Here is a 15,519-nt window from a genome sequence, read left to right on the forward strand (position 1 = left end):
GCCTGTGCGGCACCAAGTCCTTTTTGTTAGAAGAGACTCTAGAACATATCTACAAAGAATGTAAGTATATACTTAAGGATTGGTGTTGGCTCCCATACCCAGGATCGTATCCGCCGACACGAAAGGACCCAGAGAAAAACATTTCTCATATGTCACACGAACGTCTCTCAAGTAATGAGATGCAAATACTGAGTTGCATCTCCAAAATGTCGTATCTATGATGTTTTTAAGTGACATATTCTTTTGAAACGAGAGAGACGTCGCTACTGCTCTCACTTCATGAGTTTTCACTTACTCAACAGTCGAACTCTTCGTCAGGACAGATCTTCATGCACGTCTGTAATGACGTTTCTCACAAAGAATGCAAGAGCATTCTTGGACATCAGTCTCGTGGGGTCTTTTACCGCACACCAAAGACCTTGTCTAGAGCCCCCCATCTGGTGTTTTCTCTGAAGGTAGAACTTTAGAGCTCTTACAGGACATAGAGACCTTTCTGCTTCTCTGCCTACGAGACTCGATAAGCCTTTAACCTCGAAGGACTTAGGCCAGGGATTCGTGGGATTCTCGTTTTTAGCTAAAAACAGGGTTTTAAACGAACAAATAGCCGAGTCTCCCTTGAATCCTACATTATCCTCCAGAGCATGTAATTCACTAATTCTCTTTGCCGTAGCTAAAGATAATAGGAATAGCATTTCCTAGTGATGTCCTCGAAACGACGCCAGATGAGGAGGTTCGAACCTTTCGGATGACAGGAACTTGAGTACCACGTCTAGGTTCCAGTTAGGAGGGACCGGTTCCTTAGACTTCGTAGTCTCAAAGGATCTTATGAGATCGTGGAGATCCTTGTTATCTGCCAGATCTAATCCTCTATTCCTGAAGACTGCCAAAAGCATACTTCTGTATCCCTTTATTGTGGATACAGCTAGATGAGATTCTTCTCTCAGGAATAGAAAGAAATCCGCAATTTCTGCTACAGAGGTAGTGGAGGAGGACAACTTCTTAGTTCTGCACCACCTTCTAAAAACCTCCCACTTGGACTGATATACTTGTCTAGTGGAGGTTCTGCGGGCTCTCGCGATCGCGCTTGCAACTTTACGAGAAAACCCTCTCGCTCTGACGAGTCTTTCGATAGTCGAAAGGCAGTCAGAGCGAGAGAGGGGAGGTTTTGATGATACCTCTGGAAGTGTGGCTGTTTGAGAAGATCCATCCTTCTTGGGAGGGATCTGGGAAAATCTACCATCCACTCCACCACCTCCGTGAACCAGTCTTGTGCCGGCCAAAAGGGGGCTATCAATGTCATCCTCGTCCCCTTTGAAGCCACAAATTTTTCCAGCACTAGTCCCAGGATTTTGAACGGAGGAAAAGCGTAGACGTCTACGTGAGACCAGTCTAGTAGGAAGGCGTCGACTATCAGAGCTCTGGGGTCTTCCACGACCAAGCAAAAGACTGCCAGCCTTTTGGAGAGGAACGTGGCGAAGAGATCCACATGAGGAGTCCCCCAAAGAGACCAGAGATCTTGACACACATCTTTGTGTAGGGTCCACTCTGTGTGAAGGACCTGGTTCCTCCTGCTGAGCCTGTCCGCCCTCACATTCCTTTCTCCCTGAACGAACCTTGTAAGCAGGGAGATGTTCCTCTGAGACGTCCAAAGCAGAAGATCTCTTGCAAGTTCGTAGAGGAACAAGGAGTGAGTCCCTCCTTGTTTCCGAATGTAGGCAAGTGCTGTGGTGTTGTCCACATTTACTTGAACTACTTTGTTTGAAACAAGAGGTTCTAGACTCTTCAGAGCCAGGTGTACGGCAAAGAGCTCTTTGCAGTTTATGTGCCAAGACACCTGTGCTGCTTCCCAGGTGCCTCACACTTCCTTCGAGCCTAATGTTGCTCCCCAACCTTTCTCCGACGCGTCGGAGTACAACACTAGGTTTGGGTTCTGGATTTTCAGGGAGATTCCTTTGTTCTCCTTCAGAGGGGGCAACCACCATTCCAAGTGAGTTCTCATCTCCACTGGAATGTGAAAGGCGTCTGAAAGATGTCCGGTCTTCCAACTCCAAGACCTCTTGAGGAAGAATTGAAGTGGACGTAAATGAAGTCTTCCTAGTGGGAAGAACTGTTCGAGCGATGAAAGGGTCCCTAGAAGGCTCAGCCATTCCCTTGCCGAAGTCTGTTCCTTCCCTAAGAAGAGAGAGACTTTCTGCAAACCTTTTGCGATTCTCTCTTGCGAAGGAAATACTCGCAAACCCCGAGAATCCATCTGAATTCCCAGATAGACTAAGTTCTGTCTGGGGGTCAGCTGTGACTTCTTGAGGTTTACGAGTAATCCCAACGATCTGATCAGGTTTAGTGTCAACGTAAGGTCCTCCAAGCACTGTCTCTCTGATCTGGCCCTGATGAGCCAGTCGTCCAGATACAGAGAGATATTTACACCTTTGAGGTGAAGAAACCTGCCACATTCTTCATCAGGCTTGTGAAGACCTGAGGAGCTGTGGAAAGGCCGAAACACAAGGCTCTGAACTGAAAGATCCTTCCTTTTCAAAGTCTGAGCTTTAAGAGAAGCTTCCTTCTTGGTTGGCGCCAAAAGCCTAGGCTTCTCCCCATAAAAGGATGACGCCTCACGCTTGGATGACGCTTCTCGTCCGCCGAGTGTCCTGGCTGACGCCTCGCGCTTGGCTGACTGCTGACGTCTGGATGACGCCTCGCGCCTGGAAGACGTCTCGCTCTCAACTGGCGTCCTGACTGGCGCCAAAACCTTGGCTGGCGCCTCGCGCTTATATGACGCTCTGTATGACACCTCGCGCCTGTAAGACGCCTCACGTCTATCTGGCGTCACGTCTCTGACATAAGGTTCTCTCGATCTCGATCTAGAAACCAAAACCTCTTCAGCACGTTTGGAAGACGAAGCTTCACGTCTGCAAGACGCCTCGCGTTTTGCAGGAGAGAGAGGACGAGACTTTTTGATTAGAAGCGAAACGTCCTTCTTACGAGGAGGATCTCTCGCTAACACTCCCACCAATGAGGCTAGCTGTTCTTGTACAGCAAGGAGAATTTTCCTTGAAGCTTCTCCCACGTCATCTTCAATCGGGGGAGAAGTAGAAGGCAAGCGGTCCGCTACCTCCATGTAGGGAGACGTTGACGCCACCTTCGCCTTTTTGATAGACAAGGGAGCCTCATCTGAGAAGCGCTCCGGGCTTGAATCCAATTCAGGTTCTCTCAAATGCCGTTTCAGTGGCCTAGAAAGGTCTGAATCCTTCCACCCTCGTTTAGGAAGGAGAGAGAGGGAAGAGAAACACTCTCGCAGGACGCTTTTTCTATAGCGGCCCTGAGCAGCCTGAATCGAAACAGAGCCTGCTGAAGGGATGTCTGACCGTTGGGGATTCCCCACGACCTCCTTAAGGCTTTCGACTTTCCTTCTCCTCTGGGCATGGGAGCTTGGAAGAGGTCTAGGCCTGGGAGCGTCGCAGGGACGATCAAGCGCCCCCTCCACAACACTGGGAGCACTCACTTCACTGAACATTTCACTTTCACTATCCTTACCTTGTAAGACCGCCATTTTGGACTTCATCTTATGAATAGTAGCCTTCAGATCGGCGATTTCAGAGGCCGATTCTGAAAGTAAAGCTTGTGAAGTCGACATAGAGGGAGAATCAAAATCATCAAGATTAGATATAGGGTCAATAAAAGGCTCAATAGGCCTTGTACTCACACCTTTCAAACGTCTAACCCTATCCCTCTCTAACTTCTTCAAATAAGAAGTTAAAATCTTCCATTCTTCTGCATTTAATCCCTCACATTCATGACAGGTATTAGCAGAAGAACATTGAAACATTCACACACATTCTCACACTCACATTTGAGTCAGACATACTGAGAAAAATAAAAAAGCAAGTCCAAATTCAGTCCACAGTAGCGAATGCCAAAAACCACGATCCAGATACGTCACCAAAAAGCCGAGAAACGATGATCAAAAGGTTGAAATAAGAATCTAAGTCAGGAGGTAATAACAACAATGTTGATACCACCGGCGACAGAGAAAATATGATAGAAAACGGGAATGGTTCCTAGTCCTGCCGCCCAGGGCAGGCAGGTAGATCACCTGACCTACCTGTAGCGAGTGGCGCGAAATTTGAATTTCTGTCGGGGACGACGGAGTCTTAGCTAAGTATATATCTGACAGGTAAGTTGATTGTATGAAAACAGAAATTATTTGTAAAATTTGGTAGATTTTTCTCAAGCATATGATAAATTTAAAGTTCCAAGAAATACATATGCTGTTTACTGTGTTGAAGAGACAACACAGTGTAATTGGCACAGCTGTTGTGAGTACCACACTAAGTGTACATCTGGGTTCTCCTACATCTTGTCAGTTATTTGTCCTAATTGTTAATGTCAAACAGAAATGTGGTGCAGTAGGATTCTTAACATGGCTTCATGTTGTCATTCTTAAGGATGATACTGTTATTTTATCAACTATAAGAACGAAATTGATTTAAAAAATTCAGATTTTAAACCAATTTGGTGAGCCACATGGTATAGTGGTTAATGTAAGAAAAACAACATTCTTTGTTATTGGTGGTAATGAGACTGATAAACAGGAAATTTTGGTCAATGACATGGAGAGTCCAGTCACTCTCACATTCTTCTTACCTCTAAAACCGTACACCATAAACGAGATGCAACTTGTCCTCTTGAAGGAGCCAGGTAAACAAACTAAACCTGTGAGCATCCATCACCGGCCCAAGGAGAAGAGGTTCTAAGGACCTGTGGGTAGACCCGAGGGAAGAAAGATATAAATATGGTCACAATGAGACCACATCTATCTTCCAGCCTGACATATTCTTCAGAGTGATGAAATGTACCCAGCCACTGGCACTGGTCACTCTCTGAGAATGCTAACAATTGACATATCCAACTGCAGAGAAGTTCCTCACGATCTCGTAAGACTCGGAGGAGGACGTGTTATTAGACACTTCTGCATTGGAAGTCTATAGTGAATAAAGGTATCGACACTCAAAGAAGGCTGTTGGTCCTTCATAGGTACAGCAACACACCAACAGGACAAAGTATTGAATGATCTGGATCACCCAATACAAAGTATTGAATGATCTGGATCAACCAATACAAAGTCCACAGCACAAGAGATCATGAAGGATTCGCACTCATCAACAATTCCAAATAAATTGCTGCCACACATCCAAGACGTAGTTATGACATGACACCCGACTTTTGAAGGGTGATGCTGAGAACAACCATGCAAATGGTGTCTTGTTTGCCAATGATGTTGAGAGATGAGATGATGATTCTCGTGAGGCATGTGCACATTAGACGAGAATCAAATGCCCTCTAGAGACTGAGGTCCCTGTGATGGCACGACAGAGGTTTCTCATGAGTAGTTGACCCTCAACCAAGGAAAACAATACTACTTAGTGAATGACTACAGTGAATGTGGACCTATGTCTTTACAGTTGAATCAAGAGAAGTAAACTCTCACGATTCTGATCATGGAAAAAGATTCGTCGATGACACCAACCAGGGAAGATGGCTCTAATCCCTGATGTTTTACAGAGGACTGAAAAGGTTATTACGCTATTTCATTGCTGCTTGTTCATTCCGGTGTAACCAGGAAGTAGAGGGAAAAAAAGAGAGTATGATTGACTGTTCTTGCCTGCTCTTCTCTGAACTTTCAATCACTTGTTAAATGAAGCACACATTTCCTATAACCATTTCGTTCATGTGAATGCGAGCACAAGTTGAGTGGAGTTAAATGCAATAACAGCTGGAAAGAACTTGCCATGTCTTGCTATGCATCTATCTTCATGATCGAACCTCACGAAGAGGACTCTCTTCAGATGCCTTGTCCCAAGGAACAGCGACATCAATCTTGGCACCTGAAGAATAGCCATTCCTGGCTTTCACAGGTGGGTCTGAGCCACCAATGCAGCTCAGTCCCATCTCTTGCCCTGCACCACTGTCATGATGGAGAGAAGACTACCTATCACTGACTGAGGATATACGACCCCCCTTGGAAGTTGTACACTTGGAGAGAGTTGTACACTAGTAACCAACACAGCCCCGGTTTCATGGAACCAGAGACAGGAGAACGAACCTGGGTTCGAATTCCTGGGGCTCCCGAGACATTACATCTTGGAGCTAGCATCAGTTCCCGCTCTGGGTAGATCAGGTGAGCCGAAGAGATAGCCAGCTGCTCTCTCACTAGGGAAAGGATGCAGACCCTTATAAGTCTCGAGCGAGACTTTTTAGGGGCAGAGAAACCACCTTCCTCTTCTTAGGCTGTGGAATCCTTCAAAGAGGGAGTTGAGGAGGCGTCAGATGACAAAGACGAAGACGATGACCCCTGTGAAAACTCGCTGCAACATGGGAATGGAGGGTGCTATGTCATGGCAAAGGATCACGCTGATCAAAAGCACATAGTTCGTTCAGTAGAGCTGAGCAATCACCACTACATAATTACAAGTGGTATTCATCAGCAAAGAAGTATTAATTTTTCCCAATTAACTGTTCTCCTTTGAGGCCGAAACTCTGAGAGGAAGGATAAAGAGGGATTCTGTTGCTGTCCTACGTGTTCGTACCCTAAGGTCCAAGACACAAGGACAGTACTTGACTATTCACCTAGAAGGTGTTGCATGCATTACCAAGCTTTGCATTACTCCAAACCAGACTGGAATTCAAACTCATCTGTCTGTACTGGTAAAGGTTCTTTTTGCTATCCAAGCACTCATGATAGTGAGAACTCGGCGAGTGCTAGAATTCGTAAGAATAACCACACTCAGCAAGAAAACTCCACTCTTGCAAGACAATAAGCCATCGAGTCTTGTCTTGCTCTGGTTCTCAGCAACATGATGAAGCCGAGCACTCACTGAGCACCAGCGAAACCAAGGGATCCAGGCGCTCGGCGAGACTCCCGATTATTGAAATAATTATCGAGAATACCCATGGTCCAAGTGTTTGGAAACCCCAGAAAACCAAATCACTATGAGAACACCAGAAATTCCAAGGAATTTAATCTCTTAGTGAGACTCCCAATTTTTGTAAAAACAATTACTGTATTAGGTATGTTCGTCCCTGCCAAGTGTTTGGAAATTGCAGAAAACCTTAACACACTGAGAATGCCAGAAATTCCCATGAATTTGAGCGTTCAGTTAGATTCCTAGGTATTGTAATAACAATTATTAAGAATTCTAGTCTTGCCCAAGATTTTGCAGATCATATAAGACCAAAAAAGTCGAAGAGTGCTAGAAATTCCAAAGAATTAAGCACTCTGCGAGACCCTTGAATTTTAATTAAACTATCATCGGGGAGGGGCCCCTCTTCGACTCCTGTAGAAATTGAGGAGGAACAGGAATAAAAACCAGTCCTATATGCAGGCATTTAAGACTGTATTGTGAGTACAATTCAACAGAATATGCACTTGAGGCTCCCAAAATGCAAGAACCCAAACGGGACTGCAAATTGAAATCCATCCAAAGGACAGAAAAAGCCAGGGAGAGCATAGTCTCCAAGTGTTCGAATCCTGAGAATCTAAACACCAGATGTCGATACAGTAAGAGGTCTCTCTGTCATTGACAAAAATCCTTCCTCAACGACGTGAACACACATCCAGTGAGACCCTAAGATCCTTCCAGGAATGTAGTCCCTGACTCTGAATCCTGCAGAGAGCACTCTGCAGGATCCCTCCTATCCACCTCGCCCCTCCCGGTGTAGCCATTGGAAGTGGAAGGAATAGCTGAGGAAGACTGGACGCTCTTGCTCACCTTGCTAGCAGAACTAGCAGGAAAAGCAAGTTGCAAGCAGCTATCAACCTGTGGTGATGGCTGCAACACAGGTCTAGAAGAACGTATCTCCAAATACATCACGGAATATTTACTAATTCATGGGTTTTTTCATAGAGTATTCACTAGTGGTGAGTACTGTATTTTCACTTTATTTTTATTACTAAATACATTTTTTATGATAAAAAGTTATTAACTAATTTTTAAATAGTAATATTACTGTAAGAACATCAAAATATCAAAAAAAATGTTAAAGTAAAATCCCTCAAAATCACAAAACAGCTCATCGACTGTAAACACCTCGGTTCAATTTTCAAGTTTTAAAGCTTTTGTGTATAAAATCTATCAAAAATTTATTATTTTTATTTTTGTATATGCATGGATATGATAAAAAGTTAACTAAAGCACCTACAATTAGTGCATATATGTACTTTTACAAGATGCAATACCCATTCACAAAGTTACTGTACTTTTCAAAGATGACATCCCTTCAGAAACGGTTTAATTCTGAAGTACGCACTAGTATACTACAAATAGTATAAGTTTTCATGCTTTTAAGTGTAAAATCAATATAGGGATTCATTCTGTGTATGCTATTTATATTTTTGAAAATACAGTCATACCCCTACATACGAAAGTCCCTACATACGTAAAATCCAGGTTACGAAGGCAAAGACAAAGATTTATTTGCTTGTGTATGAAAACAATTCAGGTTGCGAAAGGGTGTACTGTAAAGTCCAAGATTTGCCAAGGCCACCAAGAACAATTTTAAAACTTGCGCGCTGCCAACTCAGTAGACTCCCCACCATCCTCCCGCTCTCCCATTGGTTCCTAAAATTAAGGGTGTTCTAGCTGCTTTTCATAAAGTGCAATCATTTGTAGAGAAGAGACACCCCGAAAAGGCTTACACACGTCATATGCTTGCACAGTTCGATGACGTTTGCCTGGGTCGTTTCAGGAACATTTTTAAAAGCAGGCAGAAGTAATCTTCATTGGATAGTTATTTTTTAAAAGAGGCCTTTATTGAATTTTTTTTTAAAAACATAAGGAAAAAGGAAAAAAAAAATCAGAAAAAGGCAAAAAAAAAAGAAATCTAATTTTAAGTTTTTCGTTAAGTGTTAATGTTTTCTGCCATTTGTTAATGTGTTTCGTAAAGTTTAGTGTTAATGTTTTCTGCCATTTTTTAATGTGTTTTGTAAAGTGAAGTGTTCATATTTTCTGCTGTTTGTTCTCCTCCTCTGTCGCCACTTTCAGACATCGCCTCACTCGAAAGGTAAGGTTCCACATTTTACTACATACGAACGTACATGTGTACAGTATTTCTTGTACCCTGTACACTAATACACTTTATTTACAGGTACAGTAACGGTTAGGTTAGGTACTGAATGGTCCAAATTGTTGTATTTCATTGTTTATTGGTCAATTCAGCTTTATCATAAAAGTTACTGTGGTGTTTTTGTAGGGCTTGGAACGAATTAGGCAATTTACATGTAAAATGAAGTTCTGGATATGAAAAAATCAGGTTACAAAGGCCGCTTCGGAACAGATTAATTTCGTAACCTGAGGCACTACCAGGCAGTCCCTGGCTTATGATGGGTTCAGCTTACGACGTTCCGAGGTTACAACGCTTTTCAATTATATTCATCAGAAATTATTTCCAGGGTTACGACACACGTTCCAGAGTTACGGCGCTTGTGCCACCGCTCTGATGGAAGTAATATAACTCCAAAATTGCAAAATAATCAATATTTGAAGGGTTTTTTTTATGAAAAATGCAATAAAAATGCAGTTTAAATAGTTTTTAATACACACAAAGCATTAAAAGTAAGGTCTTCGGATTTTTAATGAATTTCCAGCTTATGACGATTTTTGGCTTATGGCACATCTCAAGAACAGAACCCCCGTCGTAAACCGGGGACTGCCTGTAGGCTGGAATATGGCCGTTAAATTCTTGAACAAGGTGGTTAGGCAAAAATTAATGTCTGGTAGGTGGTAGGCCTGCCTGCCCAGATGTAAACACTCCACTTTACCTATCAGCCCAGGTTTCAGATTGAGGGGTGGCATTGATGTAAAGGACCTTAGGTTTGTATAGTCAGAAAAAATAAAATTTATTTTGAAAAAATTTCAGTTGTTCCTATACAATATACAAACCCTCAGTCCTTTACATAAGGAAGACTCACTGACTCAGTGATTGGTGGGAGGAACATGAGTGGGCCTCTAGAACTGACTAGAGTACTGCACACCTGGGCTATCCCTCCTGGTCGTAAGAGTGAGGAGGAGTGCCTTGCCTCTGACAACTTGATTGGAGTATAGGAGCTGCATGATCAAGAGTTTGACTTCTGGGCATTTTCAAAATGAGTAAGGAATCGTAACTCATCTGAAAAAGGGCTGGGAAAAATATTTAGAGTCAGAGGTAAGTTCTGGGAAGGGTTTCCATTATTGCCAGTCTCCTTCCTACTTTTGCTACAGGATGGAGCGGGATTGCCTCTATGATTCTGATAAGAAAAAATGAAAGGAAGCTAGATGTGCAAGCTTAACGCATCAATCACCCGACCAGCCAGTGTAAGTTCGAATCCTATCCTCAACCTGAAGAAAGAAGAGTAGAAGGACGAGGAGGGGAAGGTGGAGAGGCCAGTCACTCTCGCATCCTTCTTACCTCTAGAACCGCACACCATAGGCAAGATACAACTTGTCCTCTTGAAGGAGCTGGGTCAGCAAACACAACCTGTGAGCATCCACCACCGGTCCATGGAAAAGAGGTTCCAAGGACCTGTGGGCAGACCCATAGGAAGAGAGATATAAATATGGTCGCAATGAGATCTCATCCATCTTCTGGTTCGACATATTCTTCGGAGTGATGAAATGTACCCAGCCACTGGATGTATTCAACTGCAGAGAAGGCTCTTATGATCTCGTAAAACTTGGAGAAAGACGTGTCATTGGACACTTCTGCATTGGCAGTCTGCAGTGGATAAAGGCACTGACACTCAATGAAGGGTGTCGATTCTTCATAGGTACAGCAACACACCAATAGGACAAAGTACGTAATGAATGATCTGGATCAACCAATACAAAGTCCATAGAACAATGGTCTGTTTCATAGGGTTAATGCCAACTCAGGACCTACAGACCTGGCGCTCTGATTCAAGATGACGTCCCTCTTTAAGCACCAGGTTTGCCATCTGGTGGGCAAGGTAGGAGATGGCCCTACCTCCAGATTGGCAATTTCCTAAGGGCTGAGTCCTCCTCAGGGATGTGGGCACCTGACGAAGAAGCAACCTTGGATTCTGTGAAAGACCACAGATCCAACCAGGAGACTGCCTGAAAGGCTGCCATAGCAGTAGCCTCCAAGCTCACTGCCTCTTGCTGCTAATGGGACATACATTCCGAAGTAAGATGTTGCTGTGAGAGATCCAGACCTAGACAAACTAAGTCTGCGTCAACTTGTTACGTCAGCAGAGACCCCTGCTTCTGGTGATGCAGAGGGTGGTAGGAAGCTTGTTGAAACAATTTACCCTAAGTGAATTCTCCTGCCCAAGAGACAAAGTTATTCACCTGGTCGAGTACCCCTTTGGCAAGCAAGGACCATGGAAGCTCCACCTTAGGTTCCCCTTTCAGTTCCGAAGTGGATTCGAGATGTGAGGGGTGATCCACAGAAGAAGCCATGGCCCCTTCCCCAAGTCACTGTGCTGATGAATCAGCACGAAGTCCTCTGTATTTAGGGGTTGCCCATATTCTGTGGAAGAAGACCCTTGAGTCCTACTCTCCCAGCAGGAGGGAGAACCTCGACAGACCCATTCAATCCATCCTGAACTACTTGGGGGTACAAGTCGATTCTCAGACTGAGCCAAGAATGTAGGCCCTCGCGGATGAAGTTTGGGGAGAGGACTCTCCAGAGTTCCTCTTGTTCGCTTTGCCCCTCCCAGTAAAACCCGAGGGGGTAGAGGGAACAGGAGACGAGGATCTGGCGCTCCAACCCAACCTGATAGCAGAACCAGCAAGAGGGTGAGTCATGAGTGTTCATCAACCCACAGTGGTGATGATGAAGCAAGTCTAGGAGAGTGCTTTTGCCTTGGCGAAGTGCTGTCCTGAGGAGAGTGCAGAGGTTCTCGCTTACCACGCAAAGTGCTTGCATCAACCAAACCGGTCCAATCAAGTTCACTGGGCGGAGTCGGGCACGCCACTGGTTGGAGAGAACTTGCACAGACACCTGTATGACTTGCCCCTATCTCTCGCCATGCCTAAATCAGGACGGAGAGAGGTCTCTCCAGCATCAATTTAGGATGGAGGCTCGTGCACTCAGAGTGACTCGTGAACAAGCACCCGACACAGTACCAGCTTTAGAAGCGGAACTCCTAGAACTGATGACAGGCGCACAAACCAAAGTCTGCACGCCCATGGCTCCTGAAACGCTAGACTCTGGGGTAAGCAAAATAGTTCCCAATCCCAAAGGATGAGGAGGGCAGATGAGAGATCCAACTACTTACTCTGTGGAGGGAGGCAGTCCCTTAGAGGACCCATGGCAGGGGAAGGAGAGACAACCTTCTTCTACTTCGACAGAGAAGTCTTAGAAGAAGGGGAGGAGGCAGTAGATGACAACGATGAAGATGAAGTCAAGTCCCACATCCAAGGGGCAGCAGGCATCACAGCAGGCATGGGCAGCTGTGGCAATTAGAGTAGCAAGAGCAGGCCCAGTGTCAGGAGCACTAAGAGCAGGAGACAACATATTAGTGACAACCATTACCACTGTGGCAGAAGACATGATCGAGGTGACAAGGTCACTAGAGGTCACTGGCATAGATGGTATTACCACAGGTGGCACTGAAGGAACCTCAGCCACAGGAGGTGAGGCCACGGTAAAATTAGGAGGCCGTGACACTGACTGGTGTGCCCATCACCACCGATGGAATTGTGTTTGTGGGGTGATGAGCAAATACCACAGTAGGCACACTTGCATAACTATGTATGGTTACAGAGGCAGTTGCCACATGCATCACAAGAGGTCTCATGAAGTGCAACATAAGTCCTTGGACTGAGGAAGTGCCAGAGAGACCTAAGGAAAGCCAGGCTTGCTGAAGGTCTCTTAGTCTGCTCATCCACCACACCTGGAGAAGCAACAGCCAGGTTAGTGGGGGGAGTCCCGTTTTGCTCCGAGGGAGACATCTCCCCTTTGGAGTGAGGGGAGGCACCCAAAGAGAGGTCGTCCTGCACCAGCCCCCATCCCCCTGCCATCTCCCAAAGGAGAACCAGCAATAAGGGTAAGCTTGCCGGGAGAAAGATATGAGGAAGAAGGGTTGGCAACCAAGGGCGTAGTCGGGGACGTGTTATCCTCACCTTTCAAACTTCACCCACCGCTCAGGTGACCAGGCACAACACTTCGCACAGGTGCGAAGTGGCAATGGGTGCATAGGGTATGCAGATCCACATTAACCAAAGAACAGAAATTACCACACATTTTACAGGCAACTCCGTGGTAAACACGTTGGGAGAAGGCGGCCTTAAAGGGCTTATTTGACTAGTGGGTTTGCATTATATTCAATAATATTACAAACACACACATATCACAAGAAAACACAGAAAGATCCCACCAGGAAATACAGCTCAATGACAGTCAGGCAGAGAGTGCAGCAACATGTCTTCACCAGATGATGGCCAAAAGCAAATTGGGATATGCATAACCACTTTGTTTGAAAGTTCAATAGCAGTTTCTAGGCTTTTCCTTAAGTAATTCCTAATGTAAAGGACCAATGGTTTGTATATCGTATAATAAATAGGTATTAACATATATGAATAAATTCAACCTAAACAGATCTACAAAAGAAGTACCTGCAACCAGGTGTTTCCAAAGTCTCAAACAAGCAAGGGAATTGTATCAATGGGACCACACCTAGTACATTCACATTGGCACATATGGAAATAGAGCAACTTCATGTTTTTTTCATGACAGGCAAAATGTAGTACAAGTGACTCAGTCATGCCCTTGGTCAAAGGGATTACTGACTTCAGAAAACACTATGCGATGTCTCATACATAAAGAGAAACCTGCTGTCTCTACCTTCAGGTTACAGCCCTTTTCACTTTCATCTACAGTTGAAGAAACCTCACAAAAGATTGCATTTACAGCAAGACTTTCTACAGAGATGATAGACATCCAAAATCTACTCCAGAAAACTACTCCTCTTGCAAACAGGGCACCTAGTACAAGAAAGTTTCTACCACGCACTGGATAAACAAAGACCTCTGTGATTGTAATCATTATCCAAAAAAAAAAAAAATGTTTACTATTGCTGACTTCAGTTTAACTTTGACTTCCCATTATTCACCAACAGCCCAAGAAGCAAGTGGAACTACAATATCTATATATACCTCAAACTATCACAAACCATATTCCACTGTATGTCAATAAAGACATAGTACAGTTTTAGGAACTAATCAAGCTTACTTTACTCTTACTACACAAGCAGTTTGAAGTCCACAATTCTGAAAAGCATCTGCAATTTCTATTATTTCCCCTTTCTTTTTTGCCACACTTTGTCAGACAGTAGAAGATTCTAAAACTTGTGATCATCAAAGCTAAACAACAGCCATTACACCCCAGACTACTTTCAATCAAATTTCCAAAGACTACTATAATCATTTCACCATGATGTGCCATTCCTTCATGAAAAGTTTCCACAGCTCTCCAATTGTAATGTGACCTTTCATTACTCATGCACATGTCTTCCAGATAGTCTTATCTTTTAGACTTATTTCTCACATACGTATGTTCAGGCAGAATTCAGCTACACTATGAAAGAAAAACTTCAGTATGAGGGGCAACAATAAATGATTAACATAAGTGTCTGAAGAATAATACAATTATAACTACAATAAAAAGAGAAGATTGTATTTAGCATAATCTTAAAAAATCATAAATGTGATTCAATAACTGCAAAAGCCAGAAAGTACCAGGATACATAAATATTAAGGAAAGAGACAATTCTCTGCTCACCAAATTCATGTCAAAAATTAAATATTATATGCAAACCAATGTCCATTTCCGTGGAAGGTGTTACAGCAAAAACACTACAAAGTCTAAAAGATTATCAAAATGTAGAAATCAGTGACATACTTGAATAAATTCTAGCTTCTCTTTCTCCGACTCCGCAGTTGTGAGAAAAATTATTACTGTCCATCTGAGACAATTCATTAACAATCATCTCTATTGCTGAATCATCCCAACCATCCTCTGGGCATTTTCTCTGAAAGATAAATTTATCAAAAAATTATAAGGCAATCCCCGGTTCTCGGTGTGCTCGGTTATTGGCAATCCAGTTTTACGATGCTTGTCGGTGATTTTTGGCATCGATACATACCTAAAGAGGCATCGATAACTGGGGAACTGCCTATATTCATAATAAAATTAAGTTTTATACATATATATGTATTTACAAAGTAATTACATAGCTAATGTTTCTACTTATGTAGCAAACTTTTTAAAATATTCACTGCAGCAATTCTACTGTTTTGTGTACTAGGTGACAATCCCCACCCAGTATGGAAGAACATGAGAAACAACCTGGCCAATAACCTCACTTTCTTTGTGCCCTTATGTCCATAAGAGGGGAGGAGGTCTGATGGCTAGCAAAGCATACAAAAGTGCCCTTGACCTGGGCACAGTACCAAATTGAAAACAGCCAGACAACACTGGCGGAGAAAAAGTACTTTCTATGAATTCTTCTGATAATGGACCCAA

At 43.7% G+C, this 15,519-nt stretch overlaps 1 protein-coding gene across 1 annotated transcript in view; it reads right to left on the minus strand.

The window, feature by feature from the left end:
• Positions 1-15,025, minus strand: part of LOC135220533 (O-phosphoseryl-tRNA(Sec) selenium transferase-like) — a gene marked incomplete at its 5' end in the record, with an annotated part of 104,206 nt that extends 89,181 nt beyond the window's left edge. The window contains 1 exon segment of the mRNA XM_064257717.1: positions 14,896-15,025. Within this exon segment, the coding sequence (XP_064113787.1) occupies positions 14,896-15,025 (130 nt within the window).
• Positions 15,026-15,519: the final 494 nt, after the last annotated feature.

Source organism: Macrobrachium nipponense, chromosome 2, assembly GCF_015104395.2.
Source record: "Macrobrachium nipponense isolate FS-2020 chromosome 2, ASM1510439v2, whole genome shotgun sequence".
Classification (NCBI taxonomy): Eukaryota; Metazoa; Arthropoda; class Malacostraca; order Decapoda; family Palaemonidae; genus Macrobrachium; species Macrobrachium nipponense.